Genomic DNA, 24,385 nt, shown 5'->3' on the forward strand with positions numbered 1-24,385 from the left:
CATTCTATTTAATTAACTGTCTACAAATTAAGCAATCTGTAAATGAACTACCTTTATTTGCCAACGAAGAACTCTTAATGTTTGTTTTAAATTGGGGTTTTTCTTGCTGCGGCTTACTGTAGCTTAGTCGCAGAGTAACAAATCCAACCATCGGCTTATAAAACGTCATTACTACTGATGAAGAAAACACATAAATAAACGCGGTGGCAGTGTGAACCGAAGCGTGACAGCAGCAGCAGCAGGGGTTTGTGACTAAGCGGCTACAGTTTGGTTCATAAATCATCATACAACACTGTAATTAGTACACGCTCCGTTGGCCCTGATTGATAGCAGAGATGAACGCATCATTCAGACACAGACAATGCATATACCCGTATACAGATAGAGGGGGAGACTGTCTAATCTGCGCTCCTTTATATTACATTTAGAGACATTTTGTCAATACCAGATGTACACAGACTGCGAGTGTTAGTGGGTGTGTAGTCCTGAGGTGTCGTCTCCTAATTGAAAACTAAGAAAACAAACAGAATGAGCGGCTGCTAAACAGACAGTCCTCCTTAAAACAAATGGGGCGTTCTGCTCTTCTACGCAACACGTATGTGATTAGCATGACAACAACACAGCGAGCAGAGACACACGTAGCGGCTTGTTGCCAAGTTATCGACGCAACAACGCACGTTGCAGTTTATTGATTACAGCCAACGCTGAGCCACTAAGGGATGGGGTCAGGACGGATACATTATCTTAATGTACTATCCCTTAATGGACACACACACACACACACACACACACACACACACACACACACACACACACACACACACACACACACACACACACACACACACACACACACACACACACACACACACACACACACACACACACACACACACACACACACACACACACACACACACACACACACACACACACACACACACACACACACACACACACACACACACACAATGGCATGCAATCGCTCAGACGCAGATGTCCGGATGTGAGCATGTATAGCATGCACGGCATGTTAATAAAGGCTTCATTACTTTCAGTTTCATCTGAGCCCCATTAAACTCTCTTTTTTCTGCTCATGGGAACACTGTCTGAGCTGTTAATATCAACAGAGAACGTTTTTAACAGTAAACTACCATGGTCACTGTGGTGCAGTTACAGGAAACATGCCTTTAAAAAAAGAAGATATGGCTTAGCTTAGCATAACCGGAAACAGTAGGAAATGTAACTCATCATATTATGCCAGTATTACATGTTTGATATCCTTGATTACAGACGTGTAATGTTTTATAATACCTTATTGACTTTCAACAACACAATTGATTTGAATGAAAAGACAGATTTGTGCAGACAGGCTCATACTGCATTAAATTGCCCTTCTGACAGTTTTGCAACATCACAATATGCAATAGTTTTAATTATAACTTCTGTATTATCATGTTCATACCGGGAATCCCAATATTAGAAACAGGGAAACCTACAGGATTGAGTTAGCTGGGTGCTGACACGTCTGCTCCCACCCCGCCTGCACCTAGACAGCAGCAGAGAGAAGGGTGGGGGGTGGGTTGTGAGCAGTGGTATAGCTTGTCAAGGTGATAGATTTTATGTCGGCCCGTATGACAGATTGTTGGGAGGAACAGCAGCAGGAGATTCGCCAGGGAGCGGCATATCAGCCCAGATTCTACAATAATATTTACATAGCCAGCCTGAAATGAGGGCATCAGCGGGCCTGACAGGATGGTAAATCGAACCAAATTGAGTGAGGGAGCAAGAGGGAAATAGAGAGAGAGAATGAGGCAAGGAAACAGATTGTCAAGCTATTTTTCTCTGTGTACCCATGGGTAAATGTGTCTGGGTTATGTTCCTGTATGTGTGGTACTTTTGGGTATGTGCGCATGTCTGTTTGTGTGAATCTCTGTTAGTAATTTGAGAGTTTGTGTGTATGTGGGTGGCTTTGCTCGTTGACAGAGGAGAAACAGAGGGAGGAGCAGGCTTACAAAGCACAAGGTGGGGAGAGATGAAATCAGAAAGATTTCAGCAGGAATGAGAGCAAAAGAACAGGAACTTAATCAAGCGGAGAGAGAGGGGGAGAGAAATGAGGTTGAAAGATGGGAACAGAGAGGGAGACAGGCGGATAAATAGCGGGAGGGAGCAAACGGCACAAAGAGAGGTAAAGTGAGTGGGAAGGAAGCGCCGGCTTGTGATGTTCTCTAATGAAGCACATCACATCACATTTAGCATATCAAAAAAGCCCGGGAAGTGACTAAAAATCACCTTAAGCACTTCGAAACTTTCGCACACACGAATGCAACAGCAACAAAAGTAAATGCACAAATACCTGCAGTGCGGGGAGCGGGAGCAGGCACCGCTGACATTTAAATACAAACACTCCGACACCCGGCTTCCACTAAACACATTCAGAGTATCTGCAGCTTTTAGGCTGCCTGTAAGAGAGCGAACTGAATATAAAACACATCCTTTAAAAAACATAGAAAAACAAGTCAACTACTATCTTAACTTGCATAATGACAACATTCAAACTGAAGCGGCCAAAACAGAAGTAAGTGCTGAAGCAATCGGGCAAACTGGGCTCAGCAATATGGAGAGAATCTAATATCACAATATTTATGCTTCAATATCATGATACCGATCGAGCAATAATATCTTAGGGTTGAGTATTGGTGCTTTCACTAAATATTTACACAATGAAATGTGCGCATAAATAATTATTAGTTTATAATGAGCATGACACATTTTAGAAGAGTTACTGGTTAGTTAAAAACAGTACATCACTTAAGTTTAACACAGACCCATAGTGACATCACCATGTAACAGTCTCGCTTCTGTTCGATAGCGCTCCAACACATAGTACGTGATGGGCCAAGGGGCAGGACATCTCTAAGTGGTTGAGTATTTACAACAGATCCGGCCAGCTAACCAATCAGAGCAGACTGGGCTCTGGGTTCAGACAGAGTGTCATATCTCGCAAATTATGTTACGTTTATTTAAGTGTTTTTGTCTTTGTCTTGTGACTTTTCCCTTTATTTTGAATGGTAACCTTCCCTCTCGTTTCAGAATCTCTGACCTCCCTTCCTTGTGTGCCTCCCTCTCCTGTGATTGTCCGCACCGCCCCTGATTGTTTCCACCTGTTCCCCATTACCTGGTGTATATATTGTCCTCGTCGCCCTTTGTCCTGTGCCAGATCGTTTTTGTTCATGGTGATTTTCTATCAGTGTCATCAAGCCACGAATACGCCTCAGAGCTTCGAGCCACGTCGTGATTTTGTTTTTTGTTTTTTTTCATGCTCCCAGTGTTTTTTCCTCTTTAAAAGTGATTTTATGTTGATACTGTTTTTTGTCCATCATAGTGGATCTTTGGTTTGACTAACCTTTTTTGTTAAAACCTGTGTGAGTCGTGCATTTGAGTTCTATCCCGTTTTCTCAGTCATAACACAGAGGGTGAAAAGATGTGCTGCAGCACAAGCAGTATGAGAAAAATAAAGAGCTTTTTGAACATTAAAGCATGGAGACATGACACAGTAGAAACACTAAATACAAATATGAACCTGAAAGTGAGCAGAATAGGACCCCTTGAAGTAATTTGATTGAAGTTTGATTAAATCAAATTATTATTTACTGGTAAGAAAGCTGCCAAATATTTTGTTGATTTAGTCTTCATCGATTTGAGTAATTGCTGATTTTTCTCAGTTTATTATAGGTGTAATTCTAATATATTTGGGTTGGTTGGACAAAACAAGCAAATTCAAGATAAGATCTTAAGCTCCAACAATACATATATTGATTAAACATCCAAAAGGTAATGAAAAGGAAAAGAGAGCTAACGTCAGTTTACTGCCAGTGTCTACAATAACTGGTCTTCCTTTCACAGAAGAAAACTAATAATCGGCGAAACCAATGTATTATTTCATTTTCAGATATCCTTGAGAGTCGACAGATGGGTTGTATTGTTACAAAAATCCCCAGGTGAAATTGATACTTGAGAAGTAAAACTAGGAACAAGAATATGATGATCTAAAGAAAAAGACAAAAAATGTTCAAAGTTGAACTAAGAAACCAGGATTCCAGAACCAGAAATAGAAAGAAAGAGAAGAACAACATCAGAGATAAAGAGAAGCTTAAGAGGAATGAGGGGAGACAGAGGTGCGTGGTGCAAGGTGAAAGGCCTCCGCTCAAGACAATCACTGAAATAAACATGACTTAACCTGCCCCACACTGCAGGACGGAGGTCAGACTGGAATGTAGGGACTTCAGGGAGACATGGGGCGTAGAGAAAGAGGCATGCAAAGAGGGGAGGGTAGGAGAGAAAGAGATCTGTAACATATGATTAATCTTGCAGAGCCTCCAGAGAAGAAAGGCAGCAAGAGAGGGAAAAAATGCTGAGGAAAGGAGAAGACATGAGAGAGCCGTAGATGCTGCTCACATGTGAAAACATCAGGCTTCAGGCTACAAATTGGACATCCACTTTATGAAAAATGGAAATATCCTTTTAAGTTCAGCCTAACTGAGCAGTTTGTTCCATATTTAATCTTTTTCTGTTTGCTGAGACCAACAAATAAGCCCGAAAGTAAAATGACCGCTTATGAATGCAACAGAGGAAAAAGAGGTTGAAAAAAAAACAGAGAAGGAAGGAACTGTGACAGAAAGAGGTAGCTTGAGACAGTTGGAAAAAGAAAGAGAAGCGACAGGAGACGCAGAAAGACAAGCAAGGGCAGATTGCCAATTTAGCTTTCACCGGTAATCATTCCCACTAAGCCTTTCTTACAGCAGTGCCGGAGAAACATTCTCCTTCCATTTATATTGCTCTCATTTTTCCCTTTTCTTCTTTCGGCCCTGGGTAATTCTCGCCATGTTTGCAGCAAATCCCCCCCACCTCCTTTGCCGAGCCAATAAGCTGGGGAGACTATATCAAGGGCTCTGGCGTGGTGGTGAATATCAACAACGCCACCGATCAATGACAGCCAAATCAAGAGTGTGTGTCTCTTTGTGTACACACAGGTGAGCTTTTCATACATCTAGACATATGGCAGAATTAAAAACAACAGACATCAGAATACTTCACCATCTGAAGAGATATGGAGAGTTTAATACTCATTCAGGGTGTGACTTGGAGTTATATTTACAAATTACACTTAACAAATGAAAACAAATCTTCCCAAAGGCAACAAGTCAACAATAAGCATTCTATGGACACAATTAAAACACAGAAGAACACAACAACAAAAGTTCATGATGAATCAATAAATAAAAAGGGTACATTTTTACATCCCTTTGTATTTAGGCTCCTGGTTGGTATTCTGGCGTTATACCCACACATTAATGTACTCGTACGACGATAACCTACGTAAACAAGCCTTTTCGTTCAGAATGATCCCTAAATGTAGCCATCATTTTGTCTCAATACGTACTACAATATGTAAAGGAAGGTCTTTAAAGTTACTCTGATCAATATTTGTATATTGTCAACTGATCAAAACATAGTGTAAAGTGAAAGGAGTTGCTCTCAGTTACAAACACATAGAGAATGGCTAACAATTAAATGAGTCTTTAAACCCCTTTAAATGTGATGTTTTTCTAATTGTTGTTATTTCTGGGTGCGGACGGTCCCTGTCTTAGAAGGTCCCTATTATGCAAAATGCACTTTTTGATGTCTTTTATACGTAAATATGTGTCCCCAGTGTGTAAGGAGACTCACAAGTTGTCAGTAAATACAACCCTCCCTTACCCACATCTCTAAAAACGTGGATAAAAAACGAGCTGATCCAGATTTGCTGCCGATATGACATCATATCAGAAATGTGGGTTGGCTTTACATTGAACTCCTGGCAACGTCCCGCCCCCGTGACACGTCCCAACCTATCATCCCCAATAAACAGTTGCGAGCTGAATCCCTTCCGCAGCACCTCTGTGTGTCTGTGTATTCAGCAGGATGTCTGCAGGAGGGACTTAGAGTTGTTGTATATAATACATATAATGTCTCTGTTCTAGTGGTAAACACTGAGAAGTGTTTCAGAAACAATGCTGGATGTGGTTTAGAACATAATATGCGGTTTAATCACGCCAGCGTTTAGCTGAGTATCTTCTCCTAGTAGAAAACTTCCACAGAGGAGAGAGAGCTGCATGCACTCCAAAGGGGCGTGGCCAGCTTCAGGTCAGCTCAAATTTAAACCGACAGTCACAGAATCAGCACTTCAGGAACAGGGCTGAAATAGAGGGGGATGAGGCATGCTACAATGGGTGATCTGTTTGGTATTTTGAGCAAAACACTTCACAGACATGTTTTGTATAGATATTGCCCTACAATATATTGTTCAAATATAGCATAATAGGAGACCTTTAAACAAAAAGGCTCTGATAAACCAACTCCTTGCTGCACAGTACTCAAAGGCAGGCAGACAGACAGAGTAAAAAGTCCTGTAAGTGTAGCTAGCCTCATCCAAGAGTAGATGCATGCCCCCATGATTTAGGGGTTAACTTCTTTTCAGGTTGTGCATGAAATTCCTCAACCAAGTCTACTATCTTACCCTGCTTAGGACATGGCCAATTACTTAAGAGAATAAACGTGCTCACAACTGTTTTTAAAATGTTGTACGTTATAAGTTTAACTCATGGATACGTGATTATTGTAAAAATACTAACTTGAAATGGTTAAAGTTGGTCACCTGCAGAGAATGGAGGATTAAATGGCCAATGGTTTTAGCCAATCAAAGGACAGTATTTTCCATAACATCAGTTACTGCACAGATCTGATCAGTTAACTTTAAATCAGTCACTCTGAGCCAACCAGGCCATCAAAATGGATTTCTTTATTTTTAAGATTCTAGAAAACAGTCTCAAAGTTTCTGAAAAGATTAAGAAGAAGACAGGAAGATCAAAAAGAGAGGGAATCCAAGTGAGAGGGGTTAGGGGAGGAGATTATGGCAGCGAGAGAGGAGAAACAGAATGACAGGAGGTGGAAGGAGGATGCTTGAGGAGGAGAATACCTTGAAATGGAGAGCACAGGTGATGAATGGCAAATAAATGGAGGATAGGAGGCCGATGAGAAGGAGGAAAGGTGAGAGAAAAGGAGGTGAATAGCAAAGAGAAGGAGAGGAGAAGAGTTGCATGCCAAGTAGACGAGAAGAGAGGATGAATGATGAATAGAGGGGAGGAGGCAGAGGAGCGAAGGTGAAGAGTGACATAAAGAGGAGGATGAGGTAATGAATGGCATATATAGATGGTGAAAAACAGCAAGGATGAATAAAAGGGGGGGAAATAGGAAATTAAAGGAGGAGAGAGGAAGGGGGCAGAGTTTACGAGAAGAGGAGTGATTACTCCCAACAAGCCGGTGGCATTACAGTAATTTGGTCATATATGGTCATGGAATGTGTGAATGCAGCTTCTGAGGAAACCTGCATTGATCTGAGGTCACCGCAGTTGGTAGACACACACACACACACACACACACACACACACACACACACACACACACACACACACACACACACACACACACACACACACACACACACACACACACACACACACACACACACACACACACACACACACACACACACACACACACACACACACACACACACACACACACACACACACACACACAGTCAAAACAAGGACTGACAGGAAAACTAAAATACAAGCAATTGAGCTCATATGGAGAAATCAAGGACAGAGACACAAGCATAAACACTTATAAGACAACACATGCACAAGGGGAGTTAGCTGCATGGTTATATTTGAATCCTTTTTTGATATGTTATTTAAAGAGCTTCAATCAAACACAACATATTTCCCCTACATCTTCACTGACATCCACCTCCAAAGGAAATGGAAACCTCAATGAAAAGCCTTGAAAAAAAGAAGTATTTCAAATCTCAGGTGGTGAGCAGATAATCTTCTGTCGGCACTTAAGGAGATGACCCACTTTCCCACAACACAGGAAACAAGATCTCACAGGCATGCATATACAAGCATGACGGGGAGGAGACTTTAGATCATTTGGAATAAAATCAATCAATCTGGGCTAGGGATGTGTACTTGTGTGTGTCCACGTGTTCACATCTGTTCCTGTGTGTGTTTTGGAGACAGTTTTGATTAACGTGAAGGGTGGTAAATCAACTCTGATCTCACTGCAGTGTGAGCTTTTTTAATAACGCACAATCATTTATTGGATTAGCTACCAGCCGCCGTCTGTCCCATTCTTGTTTAATTTCTCTCTTCTTGTCCCGCCTCGTTCTAAACTTGGCACCGGGGTAATTCATTTAAGAATGCCATCGTGAGTGCTTCCTTTCATTTTCCAGCGACCTGTTTGCTCGAGGGCGACTATAGCGGCTCCTTTTCCAGTGTGTGTGTTGCATTAAACAGATGGGGGGGGTTAAATCTGAAGATATTCAATTTTGTAATCCAAGTCCAGTTATGATTGGCCAAGCAAGTCCTGACATTCCAATGAAGGTCAAATGAGCTTGATGGCCAAAAATGTAAATTATGTGTGATCGTGTCTGATTTAATGAGCGATCTGTGGCGACACGTGTCAGCGGCCAACACTCCTGTGTGTATGGAAGTCTTGACAGCAGTGTGTCTACTCTTGTCTGTATTATTACCGGTGATAAAAACTGATTAAAGATCATTATTAATCCATCTGTGGTCGTATATTTGAAAATGACACTTACTCTATGCAGATGATACCACAGGTGGCAGGGCTGACACATCAGTGGGACAATAATCTTGGCAATAAAATAATTAGTCTGCCAGACAAATGACAAAAAAAAATGAGTTCATATCATTCACCTATCATTTTTCTGGCAACTAGACAGCTGTGGTTGCATTGCTCCCCAGCCTGCTTTTTAAGAGACTATTTTATGGACTTTTTTTTTGTAACTTTATTAGAGAGTATGAAATACCAAGAGCCAAAAGATGTGCAAAGGGACTCGGGGCGACAGGAGGTAAAAGCCAGAGTGAAACTGGGAATGTGGCAGTTAGGCATCATAAAATAACCATCAGGACGCCATACTGTCAAACTGAAAATATTTAACATTTTTGTTTGATAAAAGAACTTTGTGGAATCAAATTCTTGCAAATTCTTTCAGACCTTATTTATTGGTTTACATTTTTGTATTCATATTTTGCTAATTTTAGTAAATACCTTTGAAAGGGAACGATCCAAGACACTATCACACATATGGTTTGGATTTTTTTTAATAGAAACATTTTGTTCATGTTCTTCGTTATCAGTATCAAAATGTGTCATATTTGTACCAAAATTCTAAAATATTAAAAGACACTCTTATGCATAACTATTCATTTTCCTGGATAAATGTTAAGGTCATTTGGTCTTACTGCTGCTTGCAAGCCTTTATTGGCAGGTGCACAGGCGATGATTGTTTCAGAAGTCACCATGTCGGCGCTGTCTCACTCCATCGTCCACCACTGCAACACATATAATGAGATACACAGGTTCTCGCTGATGTTGAGATACACATAACCTGCTTACGTTCCACACTCCTCTGCCAGCAGAAAAAATAAAGACAGGAATTGTGAGAGATGACATGGGAAAAGACTTTCATCTGTTTTCTGCAAGAAGAGTGTGTGACTAGATAGTTGTCGGGGGGCTGCCATTGAGTGTTTCCACCAGACTGAGAGTGACTGTGTGTGTATCTCTGCGTGAATGGCAATTACTCCAAGTGTGTGTGTGTGTGTGGAGTAGAATCAGGGTGCTGAACGGGCATCACAGGGGATCACTGTGTGCAAGGCTGTGAGCGAAGGAAAATCCACATGTATGACCTCTTTCCATCAGCCTCTCTAAACGCACAGGCTGTCACACCGAGAATAAAACATGAGCAAAGGAGACCGACGAAGAGAAGGGGGGAGGGAAGGTTAGGACCCTCGCACTCCTCTCACCGACACTTTTAAATCCTCACAGTCGTCTCAGGAAGAAAGGGGCCAGTGCACCGACATTCGGCGAGGGTTTTCACAGCGCACTAACCTCCAGTTTCATTTAAAGCAGGAAAAAAAAGGCATGAAGAAAAGCAGCAACAGAATGACAGTTAAGCCAGACCTGTCAAGTCAAACAGAGTGAACCCAGAGCCAGGAACTGCGAAATGTCTCTCCCTCTGCGCCGCCTGGCTGCATCCGGAGCCACACACATACTGCGCTAATTGGCATTTAACCCATCGTGCCCGTCGCATATTTAGTTCTAACAAGCAATTACATAATGCGCACTATCATCTCAAACCAACTGAGTTGTAATGGAGCAATGATTAGCTCAGTGATGTGATTGCCTTCCGTGCTTGCCAGTTCAATCAGAAAGGATCAACAGGAAAGTAAGCATCCAATGCATTCAGATTTTCAGAATAAAATACAGAGAGATAATCAAAGTTTATAACTACATGGTTTTAAATTGTGAATGTTTGGTATGCAAATGTGTGGCAATATTGCTCACAAATCATATTATACGGTCGTAGGGATTGTTTTGTTAGAGCCAATTGCAAGGTAAGTGTAGTTAAACGTGCTAAATACCATCTGTGCTCATGTAAGGTGCTACATGTTGAAACAAAACAAACACATATTGTTCATAATCTTCTCCATTTTCCTTGGAAGGACACAAAAACAATCCCACTGGTTTAATTCTGGAGCAGAATTTAGGACTCCAGCTGTGGCACACAATCCTGTGTAAACCAAATCTCCCATGGTGCATGATGGGAATATGCCAAAATGAGAAGGCGGAGGAAGAACAAGTATGTAAATTCAGAGAAATTTGGCAAAGTGTCCATTCAATTTTTAAAAGTACCAAAAATTTTCTAGCATACCACCTGATTAGCACATCATGTGAGCTTGGTTTCACAGCCATTATATTTGCATGAGATAGTTAACCTCCCTAGTTAAGCTCCCCTCTTCCTTGAGTTCACTGCAAAAAACATTGGACTCACATCTCTGTTGTCAAGAAAAATACTAAAATCAAACCACAAAGAACAAACATCAACCAACACAGATGCTGTGAAAATCATTATTTGGATATCTCTGCAACTTCCTGCATTAGACGGTTTCTGTTCAGCAGCCAAACCTCAGAAATGGTTGCTTCGTTAAATCTACAAACATGGACAAGATTTCTGAGCAGTCCCCGCTGGCTACTGCAGGTGACGGGTACAAAACAATAATGACTAAAGGTTCACTGTGATACCAGTGCAATCTCAGGCCAGTTTCAATCATCTGCACATTGATTTTTATACTGTAAAAAAATGAAAGAAAACCAATATCTGCCTTGAAGATTTAAAAATAATTTTAAAAATGCCTGGCAAGCTTTGGAAAGTCCATAAAACATTATCGTTTTTCCGATAAGGCCAGTATTGGAAATGCCTCAAATACAGCTTGAATGCAGGATTTGTGAATATGCTAGATAGGCGCCAATTTAATAACTCGTTATCATATCATTTAGCAGCGCATTAACGCTATACATGAACAGCAACAACGCATGTCGCATGCTTTCTAATTCATACATCCTGCATGATCTGTAATGCACCTTCAGAGATTTTCGAGGTCTCACTCATTAGCTTTTTCCAACATCAGCTCTACAAAAAAAAAGGGATATTTAAAGAAGTCTTTCAAATAACCAGTGAGGTCTTTATTCTCTGTTTTTGATATAACCTCAGATAACTAAGATGTTTCTAAATCTACATGACATTTTACCTAAATTCCAATATCTAAAAAGGTTCAATGTGGTCTTTTGCTATAAATAAAAAGCATATTTTGGTTTTCTTTAAATGGTATCAGCCTTTGAAATAAGATACGAAATGTGGTGATTCACTTGACGGCTGAAGTCATCACTCAATTACTTGGGCTGCTTGTTGACTTTTTTATTTAAGCTCAGTTTAAGCTTTAAGCTATGTGACAATCATCCTTTTTGCCGTCCCTCTTTCCATCCTCCGTCGCTTTGGCCAGAGTTTCACGCTGTTGATGACTGTGAGGTAAGAGTGATGTTTCAAACCAGCTCATCAACTCGCTTCCCTTCAAACTGCCTTTCATACCCAAAAGAGCCTGATTCAATTCCAACGCTAAGCAACTTTTCAGTCCAGACTTTGTACATGAGCAGTCAGAAACCTAGACGCTTAAAGCCGAGACACCCACAGAGTAGAGCGAAAACAGCATGCTGGGGGGAGGAGGAGAGGACAGACATGAAAGAGCAGCGCACATCTCATTAGCACCCTTTTCTTTCTGTCCAGCCCTTCTCTGGGCAGCCCGCCTGCCACCCATCAGGACGCTCGTGTGTGGGAAACCAGAGTAGAAGCATTTCACTTACATCCTCAGATGCATCCCTGGGGATTAAGAAATCATCCACACATTTCGAAAAGCTCAACGCCTGGAAATAGACTCTGGGATGTGGGGGCGGATGGGTCAGAGGCACATGCACATAAACTGTTTTCTATTTCACGATCCCAACTTCTTAGTTAATAGAGTTTTCTGAGGTAAGCACAAACACTAAAGGGAGGAGGGGGGGGGGGGTTGCTGCTGGCTCAGTGAAATTCGCCTGAGCTGTGGCGTAACTGGGGCATCTCAAAATGACATACTGTGGTGTTTTTGACAACAGGAATGACTTTCCAGTAGTAAGACAAGATTATTATTATACTTTTTGGTGGGAACATACTGTATATTTTCCTATGGATTTTGGATCACCAAAAACACAGCTTTGGTAGAACTCCAGCAGGGGTAAAGATTTTCAGAAACCTTGTTTTTAGTGTTGTTGGGAAGTTTTGAGCTAATAACATTGGGCTAATCAACTCAGACTGAGAAGCAGAGACACCCCTGACCCCAAGATAACATCTCATTGTGAATTAAATGATCTTCTTCAAAAAAGGGGAAACGCACAGAGTGTTCGACCCCTACAGGCCTAGCACAATAGCAAAGTTAAAACCTAAAATATTCAAGACAAAACGTTTCATCAGGTAGGAAATGTATTCAACACATTATTCTGACCTTTAGGACACACACAAAGCCTTTAGGTGAGAACACTAAATACCTGCAAATCTCCAAAGGGCACCATTAATGAACAAATAGTTTGACACAAGTTCAACTGTTGTATTCTGTAGCTACACAATTACTGAACTCTCAAGCAGGTAAACCGTGATATTACAAAAATAATAATTATTCTTTTTTCATTTCATATTCAAATTCCAAGCCCTTGATAGACACATGGTATACCATTGGGACCTGTTTAGTGCTGCCTTTCACTTCTTGGTGCATGCTGGGATATGCCCGAGCCCCCCGCAGCCCTGAACAGGATAAGCGGTTTAAAAAATGGATGGATGGATATTCCAATTTCAATGTGGCAAGCCGATTAGCAGATTATTGCCATAATTGCCGGGCTAATAAAAATACGGTTACTCCTTTTGTACGCCAGCTACAGTATGATTCATTGTCTCCAAACTAATTTAAGATTATTTGTCAATCATATTTTTCATTTTATACAGTGTTGTTTTCAGTTTAAGCTCTTTAGTGTCATTGTTCTCCAATAATAAGGTAGGTTTTCTGAACTGGTAAATGTGATGAATGTAAGTTCCTGATCCGGTAGGACATTCCATTAACTTTTAATGTACAAATAAATAAGACTAAGTAAGACCCTTGGTAGGCGTCTGTTATACACCCATTGTGTTTGCATCAATAATGACTGGTGATAAAATCCACAATGTAATGCACAATGTTTCCCTAAGGTCCATTTTTCACTGTTAAAGATGCTGGCTCAATTATCTGCCCAGAGAATTGACATGATGTGAATTTAAAAAATGCTCTTCAGGAAAGACAACCGTTTCTGCTCTATCATATGTTTGTTGTGTAGCATAAATGGACTAGGCTGAAGCAGCCTTTCCAACTGTGTTGCAGAATGACGATAAAAGATCCATGAATCCTGAAATTGAATCCTTTTAACCAGACTATCCCTTGTCGGTTTAAACTGCAAAAGGCTGTAAAATATAATCTTTTTAGGCATTTCCTCCCAAGGGTGGAGCAAAAAGTGCAGCTGTGGTGCACAAGTCTGTTAGTGGGACAGTGAAATTAATTTCTGAGCCACTAAAGAGAATTTTATGTCATTAATGATTTCTTGGGTTTTGACATGTGAGCTATTTAATTCCACTTGGCTTTGATCCATTTCCAATAATTATGTGGGAGCTCAAGAGAAGGGAAGAGAGAAAGAGAAGCTTAAAGGGGATAGATGACATAGATAAGGGGGAGAATAGATGGTTGGGTTTGAGCAGGCGGTTGTAACAGAGTGTGTGTGCATGTTTGTGTGTGTAGATCTTTTTCTGTCTGTCACAGCAGCTCACATCCTCACCCATCACACGGTCCACAGTGGTTTCTCACTGCAGCTAACAGAGGGAGCTTGTCATGAGCGCACACACAAACACACATGGACCAGTGCTGCACAATTGTATGTGTAAGAGTACTCGTTTTTTTCAGTGAAATGCTGAATGCTGGGCCTTCCTATTATCTGACACTGCTCCATCACCATACTGTGGCTCACTCCAAGAATCTGAATCTTTTTAATCAATGAACACTAGAGCACAATGAACACAGACTTTTATTTTGGTAACATTTTTGCAGACTCATATGGCTGCCACATTTACCCTGGACCTCGTGGTGCACACAATTACACGCAGTGTTTACAAGAATGACAGATGTTCCGTGGTAGCTGTTTACAAGCAGTAGCCTCACTAATCCGTTTTTGCACTTTCATTTGATTTAATTGAGGGGGAATTGGACTGGATTCTGTCTTGCAAAACAAGAAAGAGCCAACGATACGTCTGGCTGAGTGACAGGTAATGTACGCATCAAAGCAGCAGGGAGGAGAAATAATGAAGTTCACTGTGAGAAGATGGCCCACGGGAGCTATAGAAAAGCACTAGGCAATATCTCAAGTCATTTGAGAATGCTATACTTCTTAAGAAGAAAATAGCTAATTCTGCCTTTGGAAGAATTCTGTAATGCTATCATGCAAATGAAAAAGTCCATCAATGGGTGCCAAAAGACTGGATGTCTCTAATATTCAATTCAGTGTCTGTCTGGGGAACATCAATCATTTGTGTATAAAAAAACTCAATTTTGGATTCACGGTTCAAATCTAGTCCATGGATTGTGTGAATAAAGTAGTGATCCCCCAGCTTAGAATTATAAAGTAAGTAAGGAGGGGGTTATTTAGTGGAGTAATGCCAAGATACAGAAGGGGAAAAAAACACATTGCTGCAGCTGTCACACTGAATTTCTCAATCAACAGCTGAATTAGTAAAGGATACAGGAAGCAATTAATCAGGTTTAACAAAGGAGGCGGGGGGGGTATGTAAAGACAGGGGTAACCTGTCTTTACATCTGTGTTTGTGTACTGTTTGGGTACGGGCTAACAAATGAGGATGGAAGGATTCACTAAACATTTAAAATATTTGAATTGCATCTAAAAAAATATATATTTGAACGGTTTTATGCCCCCAGCTTAGAGGACATAACACACTTTTTTCAAGCACACAACTACGGTTTAGTGCTTTGCTGATAGATTGTATCTAAGAAAAAGCCTCAAAAACGTTCATAGCTTTGCCTGCAGATTTTGGCAACAGCGTGATGGTAAAAGGCTTGTTACAAATGTGGGCATAGAGAATGTCTTTTCTCTTCCATTTCTCTGCTGTAGTAAATACATTTGTTGCCATTCATTCTTCTTCAGAAAAGCAAACACAGTTTGTTGTGTCAATGCTTTGGTTTTATTTTGATGTATGAGTTGTTTTAATCTGCCAAAGTCGAGTATTTTCATTTCCATCCACAAATTCAGTGGACCAGAGAATATATCGATGCAACTACATGATGAAACCCATGCGCCATTTTTTAATATGAAATATAGACATGGCTTTCTCACCAGTCTGTTTCCTGTCAGTCAGCGAACAGCCGCAGGAAGACATAAAATTCTCGGAAAAACATGCAGCCTGACGAACCTAATTGTCACATCCATGTCTTTTTTTTTTTCTTTTTAACATGTGTCTGCTTTGTTTGCCAGGACAGCCGTTGATTTCAAGCCAGGTTTGAACTAACAGCAGAGCGTGTCCATGAGAAAAATGACAAAGAATGATCTGATTACACATGGCAAGCATTGCAGAATGATTGGTGGAAACATACACAAGACAGAGGCAGTAGCAAATGGACTGTAACTCTAAATGACACCGGTATTCTCTTCTAATGTGCGTGTGACTCGCATAGAAATGTGCTGCAATGTGAACAGTAGTCGCTTGTGGACGGGGTAAGGAGGAGAGATGTTAGCTTGCATTACGCAAATGAGAAACAACACAGTCAGAGTGGACGCAGTCGATCAGGACGATTGCCATCGACACACACGTGCGTGCGTACGTGTCAGAGGCGAGGCAGTCAATTTAGACGATGATATTGAAGAAGCCAAGGACGCTAAGGGAGGTGAGAGGAGAGCCGGGGCTGATGGCCTCGTGCACAAATCCTTGTCTTTAGCCCTGTTTCATTTTAACATTTCATCAATACAGACAGAGCTCCTCTCTCTCTCGCTGGCTGGTGAGCTGCTGACCTCCACAACTTGTTGCTAACAGTGCCCAGGCTTCCCAGAGCCGGACAGTTATTTATGGACGAGGAAGCAGAGATAAATCGATGCCTCTCTATTCTTTCCCATTTCCATTTGCGTTACTTTAGTGAGGTGTTGAGTTTCCTTATTCAGTCAAAAAGGCAATACACTGCCTTCCTGTCCATGCTTTGTTTCCTTTGTGTTATGAAATTCAGATAATGAAGAGCTGGTATTACTTTGGTGGTTAAAATCAAAGGCCAATAAGCTGTCGTCATAAAAGTTATACGCTGATATAAATAACTTATTATCTCATATGGCTTTGAGTATCGACTACTCAAGGTTTAGAAAGAAAATGGGTGTAGGGATAATAATCAGTTTGAAAACAATCGACAATGACTTGGCCTTTGTATTGCTGGCACTTGAACCCAGGCAGTAAATTGACTTTTTTTTTTTTGTTCTGGCTCCTGTGACCTGACATCCTCAGCAATAGAATAGCTTTCACTTTCAAACCAATCACTTGAACCAGAGGAGGATGTGCCCAGAACTGAAAGTAAAAAACTTAGAGCAAAGTGCTGACGACTCTTAGGAGTGCTTACAAAATCCAGTGTTTCGTAATTGCAATCATGTTTTGCTCTGATGATAGGAACAGAAATTGTGCTAATAGCAGGAAACAGAACATGGGTAAAGCAGGGACTTTCCTAGCTCAAGCTGTGTTGAATGACATGTTGAGATGGGGTTATTTTCAGGAATAGGAGAATATCTTTAAGCATAGGCCTGAGTAGATGTATCAGGCCCCACCTAGGTATAGAAAGCACCAGCTTTGACTTAGAGGTTAAAACTCCAATAACTAAAGAAGTTTGGACAAATTTGGTATTAAAATGTGCTTACATTTAAACAGGCAAAGAATGAGGTAACAAAAACAATAATGACCATTTCATATATTTCACAATTTCAATGAAAGTGTCATCCTTTGTACAGCATGGTGCTTCCATAAGTAATAAAATAGGAACAATATTTACTGTCTAACTGCTTAATCCAATAGCACAGCACTGCATTAAATCCTACCTTCTTTTAAAACACAAATCATGTTTAGTTTTTTTGCATTTAATATCGCTACAGAGGCTGTACATAGTGATGGTGTTAAATTGAAACATATGTTTAATATTATCCTATATTATGTAAATCTGTTGATTACACAAGAATTATCCGCAGGCTGAGATGAGGAGTACTGTGACTGCTTCTTGTTAGTGATGCCAATGATACTTTTAATAGCCAGCTCTAATTAGATTGTATATCACCCTGTATCATTATGTCCTTGCCTAGCGCCTAGTCTGAGTTCCACCACAGCTTGCATTAAATCTCTTTAAACAAGTTTTATTATAGGCAAATGTTGGTATATGCACCACAGGGTTTAAGCAAGGCTGTCACCTTAGATTCCCTCTGTAGTAAAAAATCTCCTGTTAAAGGTTCCGTAATGATGCCAGTGAAGCAAACAACGTTACTGCAGTCATTAATTGCCCACCCGGGTACAAATGGGGAAATGTCACAAAGTCCCTTCACAGCCTGACCGGCTGTTGCACTCGCACAGACGGGTTGAGCAATCTCCGATTTGTCACCAGCGAACTATATCAGGAGAGGAAACAGTGAGTGAGCAGGAGAGGATAGACGCTCGCTGTGAGCTGTGGAAGGGGCAAGCTCAGGACAGACTGGGAGACAGAGCAGGGGTGCTTGTCTAAACATTTTCGCACATTTGAGAATTGATCCCTCCCTCCCTTTCTCTCTCTTACCCCCACTAGCTCCCTCTCTTTCCAAACAATGAGGCCTAGAAGAACTGAGAGCGACGGGTTGGACGAAGGGGGGAGGAGAGCGGAGGCGGGGGGGCGGGTTACTGGCACCCTTTTTAATTCCACCAAAAGCTGTTCCAACAAAAGGGCCCTCACTCGGGAGCCGCCATGAAGCGGCAGCAAGCCAGGCCCGGCTGAAAATAGGGTCATGAGCAAGAGAATGAGAGGGAAGGAGAGGGCGAGAGAATGAGAGGGAAGGAGAGGGCGAGAGAATGAGAGGGAGAAAGAATGGGTGAATAAAAGAATGGGAAAATGAGAGACTGAGCCGGGTATGAAAGGCTGGCTGGAAGTTGTCTTAACTCTGCATGGTGGTACGAGTCAAACCAGGGAGGGTGGCCACATTCATCAAGTGTGTGTGTAAAAGAGTGTGCATTTGTGAGGGATTTTGCAAAAGGTATTCATGACGCAGTAAGCGCGGACTGGACCCTGAGAAGTTGAAAGCAAAAAACCTTCCTCCGAACATCCTTGGATCAGCTCCATTGTGATTCATAGACCTGTTCCTGTTGCTACGCTCTCCAATCCCTCTTCACACTGACACCTGTTGCGGTAGAATCGCTACGGAAGTCAAGGTGCAAACCATGATACAGTTTATTTTCTGGAATTGTGATCTGGAATTTGCTAAGTGACCGTTTTACTTAGAAAGGGTTAAAAAAAAAAAGCTGACCAAGTGCACACACATGCTTGCTGGGTCTTGGCAGGCAGAGTGATGAATTAAATCCTGCTTCCTGGACTCTCAGCAAGCTGGACTGATGGAGCTTCTGACAGCAACCCCGGAGTCCTACCTCTTCCTCCTAATTACACCTACTTTCTTTAAAAGGTCCACACAAAGACATACACACATGGCTGCACAACAAAGGGATGAGAATTTGTCTCATCCACAAAGCTGTATCCATGACAACCTGCTCCCAATCTCCGAATGTGCCCTACCGAACCAACTATCTCTGTCCGTAAACGCTGCACTGAGGAATATGAAAAGACGGGCCTCTGCATTACTTCTTTTAATGTGCATTTAAAAACAAGCAAACAGCATTATGCAAGACGCTGCAACACAAAGTTAATCCATCCTTCATCAGCCTGTAAAGTATTCCGGGAAAGTCATTAACATTTGAATCCTTGATCAATAAAACCAGAGGCGGAAGAGAAAAACAGATCGCAGCAAACAATGTGACGCAACACCCTGTATGCGTCTGTCCAATAATCCGTGAGAAGGCTGTAATTAATGGGGAAATTAGCAGGACTTTATACTGTGCTTTTCGAGGTGAGAATCCCAGACAAATAAATTGGCCCAAACACTAACAGTTCCTGGCATTACCGTGCTCGTGGCGCTGGTGTGAGTCATTAATAAGCTCTCAATGAGCATCAACCGTTCTTGAGGGGATGATTATCACCCCATGCCTCACCAGGAAGCGCCATTGACATTTAGGACAGGGGCCAACGCGCCTGAAACTGCAGGTCACTTCAGGTCCTCGATGACAGCGGTTTGGTTTCTTAATATGGTGGGTTTAGATTAAGAGGCTTAATCAAGATTTCATTAAAAAGTCATCATCATCATTCAGCATGGATGACTAATTGTGGGCTTGTTTTTCTTATCTGATTACAGTCCTGTTTATCGTAAACTGCTTGCCAGTGACATTTATTACACGTCTTTAAAGCGCTCTAGACACATCTCACAAATACAGATTGCAAAGCTCCTTATAATCAATCCCACAACCAAAACAAAGATATATTCTATAACATATCTCACCCAGCTGCTTAACACAGTCATTGACATTTACACCAAGCGGTGATACCTCTCAAGGCAACAATGACAACCCCTCCCTCCACCCTCTCCACACACAAGAGCTCCTCTCCTGAGACTAACTCCTTGACATTTAGCCTTTCTGCCTTCAGCCACTATGAGGCTGGGACCTCTGTGCCGCAGACTCTTTTTTAAAAGATAGTGAAGGCTCCGAATCATTTACAACCTGAGGTTCATGTGACTCCGCCGGGTTAATATCAGATTTATGCAAAGTGAAAAGAAAATCTGTTTTTGAAATAGAAAAGAGATGACAATGTGCTTTTCAAACTGCCCCTTGCTTTCAAAATAATGGGAGGTTTTTGTTAAGCCTTCAGGCTTTTCCAGTTATTAATCAACCAAAACATTATGCCAAGAGAAAACAATTCTTGCCTCAAAAGCAAACAACTGCCTTCCCTGGCTTCTCTTACAGATGAATCTCTTGAACTCAAATGTTGTTGTGTAAGCTATGTAACTACAGCAGTACAATAAGACACACAGGGTTTCCTATTTAAAAAGCCATAAATGATACACCAGTGTATATGTATTACTTCTAAAGCAGGTGGTTGTTAAGAGTTTCATGCTCAAACTTAAGCAGGCCGATGATTTCATCCAAGGATTTTTCACCACAAACTTCACCTGCACTGCTTCACAAATGCTATAAAACATGGATCCATACCGCTGCTACAGCACTAGCTATATAAATATGCAAACAACAAACAGAATCATGGTTCAATGATGAGTCATTAATAAGAGCTCTCCATAATCACGCTGCACCGCTCTGAGGGCGATACTCATCGGCTGCCTGCTCTCCATGTGATAAGCTAATCAGCCCTTCGTCTACACCGAGCCGTCGAGGAGACTCATCATCATTGACATTTCTGCACAGAATCGGGCCTGTAGAGACGAGTGCAGGGGGGAGGTGAAGAGGGGGGGACACCTGAAGTGACTTAATTATCATTGCTGTGGAATGATATCCTCTCGACTCTACTTTGCCTGTTTTACTGAAGGTTAACATTGTTCTTGAAACTTCCTGGTTAAAGTTTCACTGTTGACCCCATTTTTCAGAATGCTCTTTTTTCCCCCCGGCGTCATCTAAAAAATACATCTGAGATCATCCATCTGAACCCAGCCAAGAACTGTCCCTTCAAAAAAATTGTTTTGTATGCTGGGATCATAAAAAAAATATATTGCTTATACTTTTGCATTCAGAGTCAGTAACAATGGCCTAGCAGCTGGATTGTTCTCGTCAAAGTTTTTCCACCGAGAAGACAGTTGTGTTGTTTGCAAGTTCAAATTAATTCGTAACCTGTGAAGATACTGTCATGACAATCTGACAGCTTTTTTACAATACAAGCTTGATGCAGCAGAGTCTCAGCTAAGAATCTGTCATCCTCACACCAGCCAAACCTGCGCTGCATGGCTTACAGCACAGGGCTGTCTATCACTTCAATTCAACAATGCCCAAAGAGAAAGAATTAAAAAGCTAATTCCTATCAGGGTTCAATCTTCCCCTTGCCTTGTACACTTAATCAGAATCACAGTTTGTATTGTCACATATTATGCAGCAGACGCTTCAGCAAAATTCAAAGCAGGCGCACCGCAGCTCTAGGCCTTGAAATACCTTGCCCTCCGTTTGCTTTGATCTCAGAGGCAAGTCTCCCAAGGCGTGTCAACGCACGACACAAAACATCTCCCAGGTCCATAATGATCCGTCTTCTTGCTCCTTGGTTGGAAATTTCGGGACAGCTCTGACAGAAAATTCCAGTTACACCCAGGTGAAAAACAACAGGCTGACAGATTCATGCTGACAGAGCAGGTTCACAGATTCTTAATGCCCATCACTATTGCCTGACTGCCAGCTGTTATAAATGTTGTAGCTGGCCCCAGTTTGGGAACAAAAAAGGTTAGAAAATTGTTTCTGTTGGGAATGTGAGCATGTCTGTGTTCCTCAGCAGTGCATTTTAGTGATGCTAGTTGCTTGCGGTTATTGTTATCTCGAAAAAAAAATCTTATTAGGGCATAAAGTGTTGCTATGGCAATCATTAGAAGGTTAATTGATTGTTGTTTATTGTACAATATATCCTACATTAGTGAGTTCAAAGTAGCTTATTTATGGTAACTATGGTGATTTATTGATTATCAATAGTACTGAAACTTTTAAAACTTTTTTTAAAATCACAACAGGCCTAGAGTTTGTTGTGTACATTTGTTCTGTTGCTCGAAATACATTTTCTGGCATGAGTGTTAGATTTTTATCTCTTAACGCAATATAATATTCATACAGTGTTTTGCATTGCTCTTGCATCACTTAGTTGACAGTAAGTTTACATCAGGTCGAGGCTATCAGCTAAAGCTGCATCAACGTGCATCAGCAGACAACTTTAAATGTCTCAAGCACATCCTCTAATACCTAATCTTTCTTAATGTTGATGTTAATTGTTAGTGTATATAAAATGTCACTGCATTTAATATTGTTACTACTTACTGTTCATTAGATGTGGATAAGGCTGTATAAATGTGTCCTTTGTTACAGTTTATCTTCATATGCAGTCTTTATGTAAATACTGTAGATACATAGATGAATCACTGACATTTTGATTTCACAGCTGTTTTTCCATCAAATCTTCCTTTTATTATATGGTTGCTGAAGTGGATACTCATTAAGGGCTCTCAACACATATTGTTGAAGGGCCACCTGACGAGCAGAAGCCGAGCATTTCTCATTTTCTCCCATCGCCACCCTGTTGCTCTGTACAATGAGGACCCATTTCTTCCATTATTCTAATGGTTAGTAATCAGACATGGGGTTGTGAGTGCGCCCCATTCCCCTGCAACACTTTCCAACAGGTAAACACAGATTACAGGTCGGTCGTGTTGCAAGGGTTTGTAGAGGCTCAGAGGGGATTAGGTTCCCGAACAGTCACCTGCCGTCTGAAGCTGCGAGGAATTAGGACAAAAAAACACAGGCGGAGCCACACCTCGCGTATCATGGCGTACTGAAACTCCACACTCAGATTCCGGCAGTGTGTTTCGACAATAAACTTTTACAACACGGTCACGCAGTCCACTAAAACAGCTGCAAAGGAAAGTGGAGGCGGATACATCCAGCGGCGCTCCTGGAAGTGCTGCCCGTCTCTCAGGGTGCACAGTGCGGGGACAGGAGGGACACCGGAGGGGTGACTCAAACACAGCTCGCGGGGGGGTTTGTCTTACCTTGAACTGCGAGGAGGATCGATGCCGCCATCAGCAAAGTGTTTCTCACCGGAGAGACCGGGCAGCGTGCTGGGTAATCTCTCGCCATTCTTCTACACAAGGTGGACGTAAATATCCACAACAGCGCTGTGTGGGGCAGCCGGGCTCCGAATTATTCCGTCTCCGATCAGCCGAGAAACTTCCGAGTTCAGTTCAAAACGCCTGATTTGGAAGCAGCCAAGTTGCAGCTTCTCTTTCCCCTGTCCCTGTAAGAATGTCCTCTCGTGTTTGAGTTTCTGTCTTCCTCTGAATGGGAACCTGACAGGAAGAAGGGGCCGGCCGCAGTGCGCACAGGTAGCCCGCAGCTGCTCTGTGTGTGATGGTGCCGCTCTCAGCCACCGCGGGAGGAGCGATGTGGAAAGAAAGTGTGGACGGAGAGTGTGAGAGTGACTGGAGCTCCGTGTGTGTACTGCAGAGAGCTGAGTGGGGAATATCAGAGTGATGTCAGCAGAGCGTCACCAAGAGGACTCCAGCCGTAACACTGAGCCCGACTCTGGACCTGGATGTGTGTGTGTGTGTGTGTGTGTGTGTGTGTGTGTGTGTGTGTGTGTGTGTGTGTGTGTGTGTGTGTGTGTGTGTGTGTGTGTGTGTGTGTGTGTTCATTCCAATAAAAATATATCACTGTGTGTGTGTGTGATCAATGAGAAATATGTTCAAACTATATATTTTTTTATCCTGGGAATAATTGAATAGTATAATACTAGTGGTGGAATGTAAATAAGTACATTTACTGAAGTAAAATGTGTAGATATTTCTACCTTTTTATATCCTATCATATTCTCTCTCTGTTTCCATTTGATGCTACTTTATAGTCCACTACTACAAATCAATGTATTTTTACTCATTTGTCACTTGCACCATTCTCTTGCACTGTTTGCTTTATATCTCTGTTTCTTCTTGCACTTTTTTATTGTTTTATGTCTTC

General features: G+C 41.6%; 1 protein-coding gene across 4 annotated transcripts in view; it reads right to left on the reverse strand.

The window, feature by feature from the left end:
* The window catches only part of pvrl2l (PVR cell adhesion molecule related 2 like), a 267,337-nt gene extending 243,483 nt beyond the window's left edge, over positions 1-23,854 (reverse strand). The window contains exon 1 of one of the 4 annotated variants that reach the window (XM_063898906.1): positions 23,422-23,851. In XM_063898906.1, coding sequence (XP_063754976.1) covers positions 23,422-23,509 — 88 coding nt within the window. In that variant the 5' untranslated portion in view covers positions 23,510-23,851. Of the gene's footprint in view, positions 1-23,421 lie in introns of all 4 variants that reach the window. The other 3 variants (XM_063898905.1, XM_063898904.1, XM_063898903.1) reach the window with 3 other exon arrangements.
* Positions 23,855-24,385: the final 531 nt, after the last annotated feature.

This window comes from Eleginops maclovinus, chromosome 13, assembly GCF_036324505.1.
Source record: "Eleginops maclovinus isolate JMC-PN-2008 ecotype Puerto Natales chromosome 13, JC_Emac_rtc_rv5, whole genome shotgun sequence".
In the NCBI taxonomy this organism is placed as follows: Eukaryota; Metazoa; Chordata; class Actinopteri; order Perciformes; family Eleginopidae; genus Eleginops; species Eleginops maclovinus.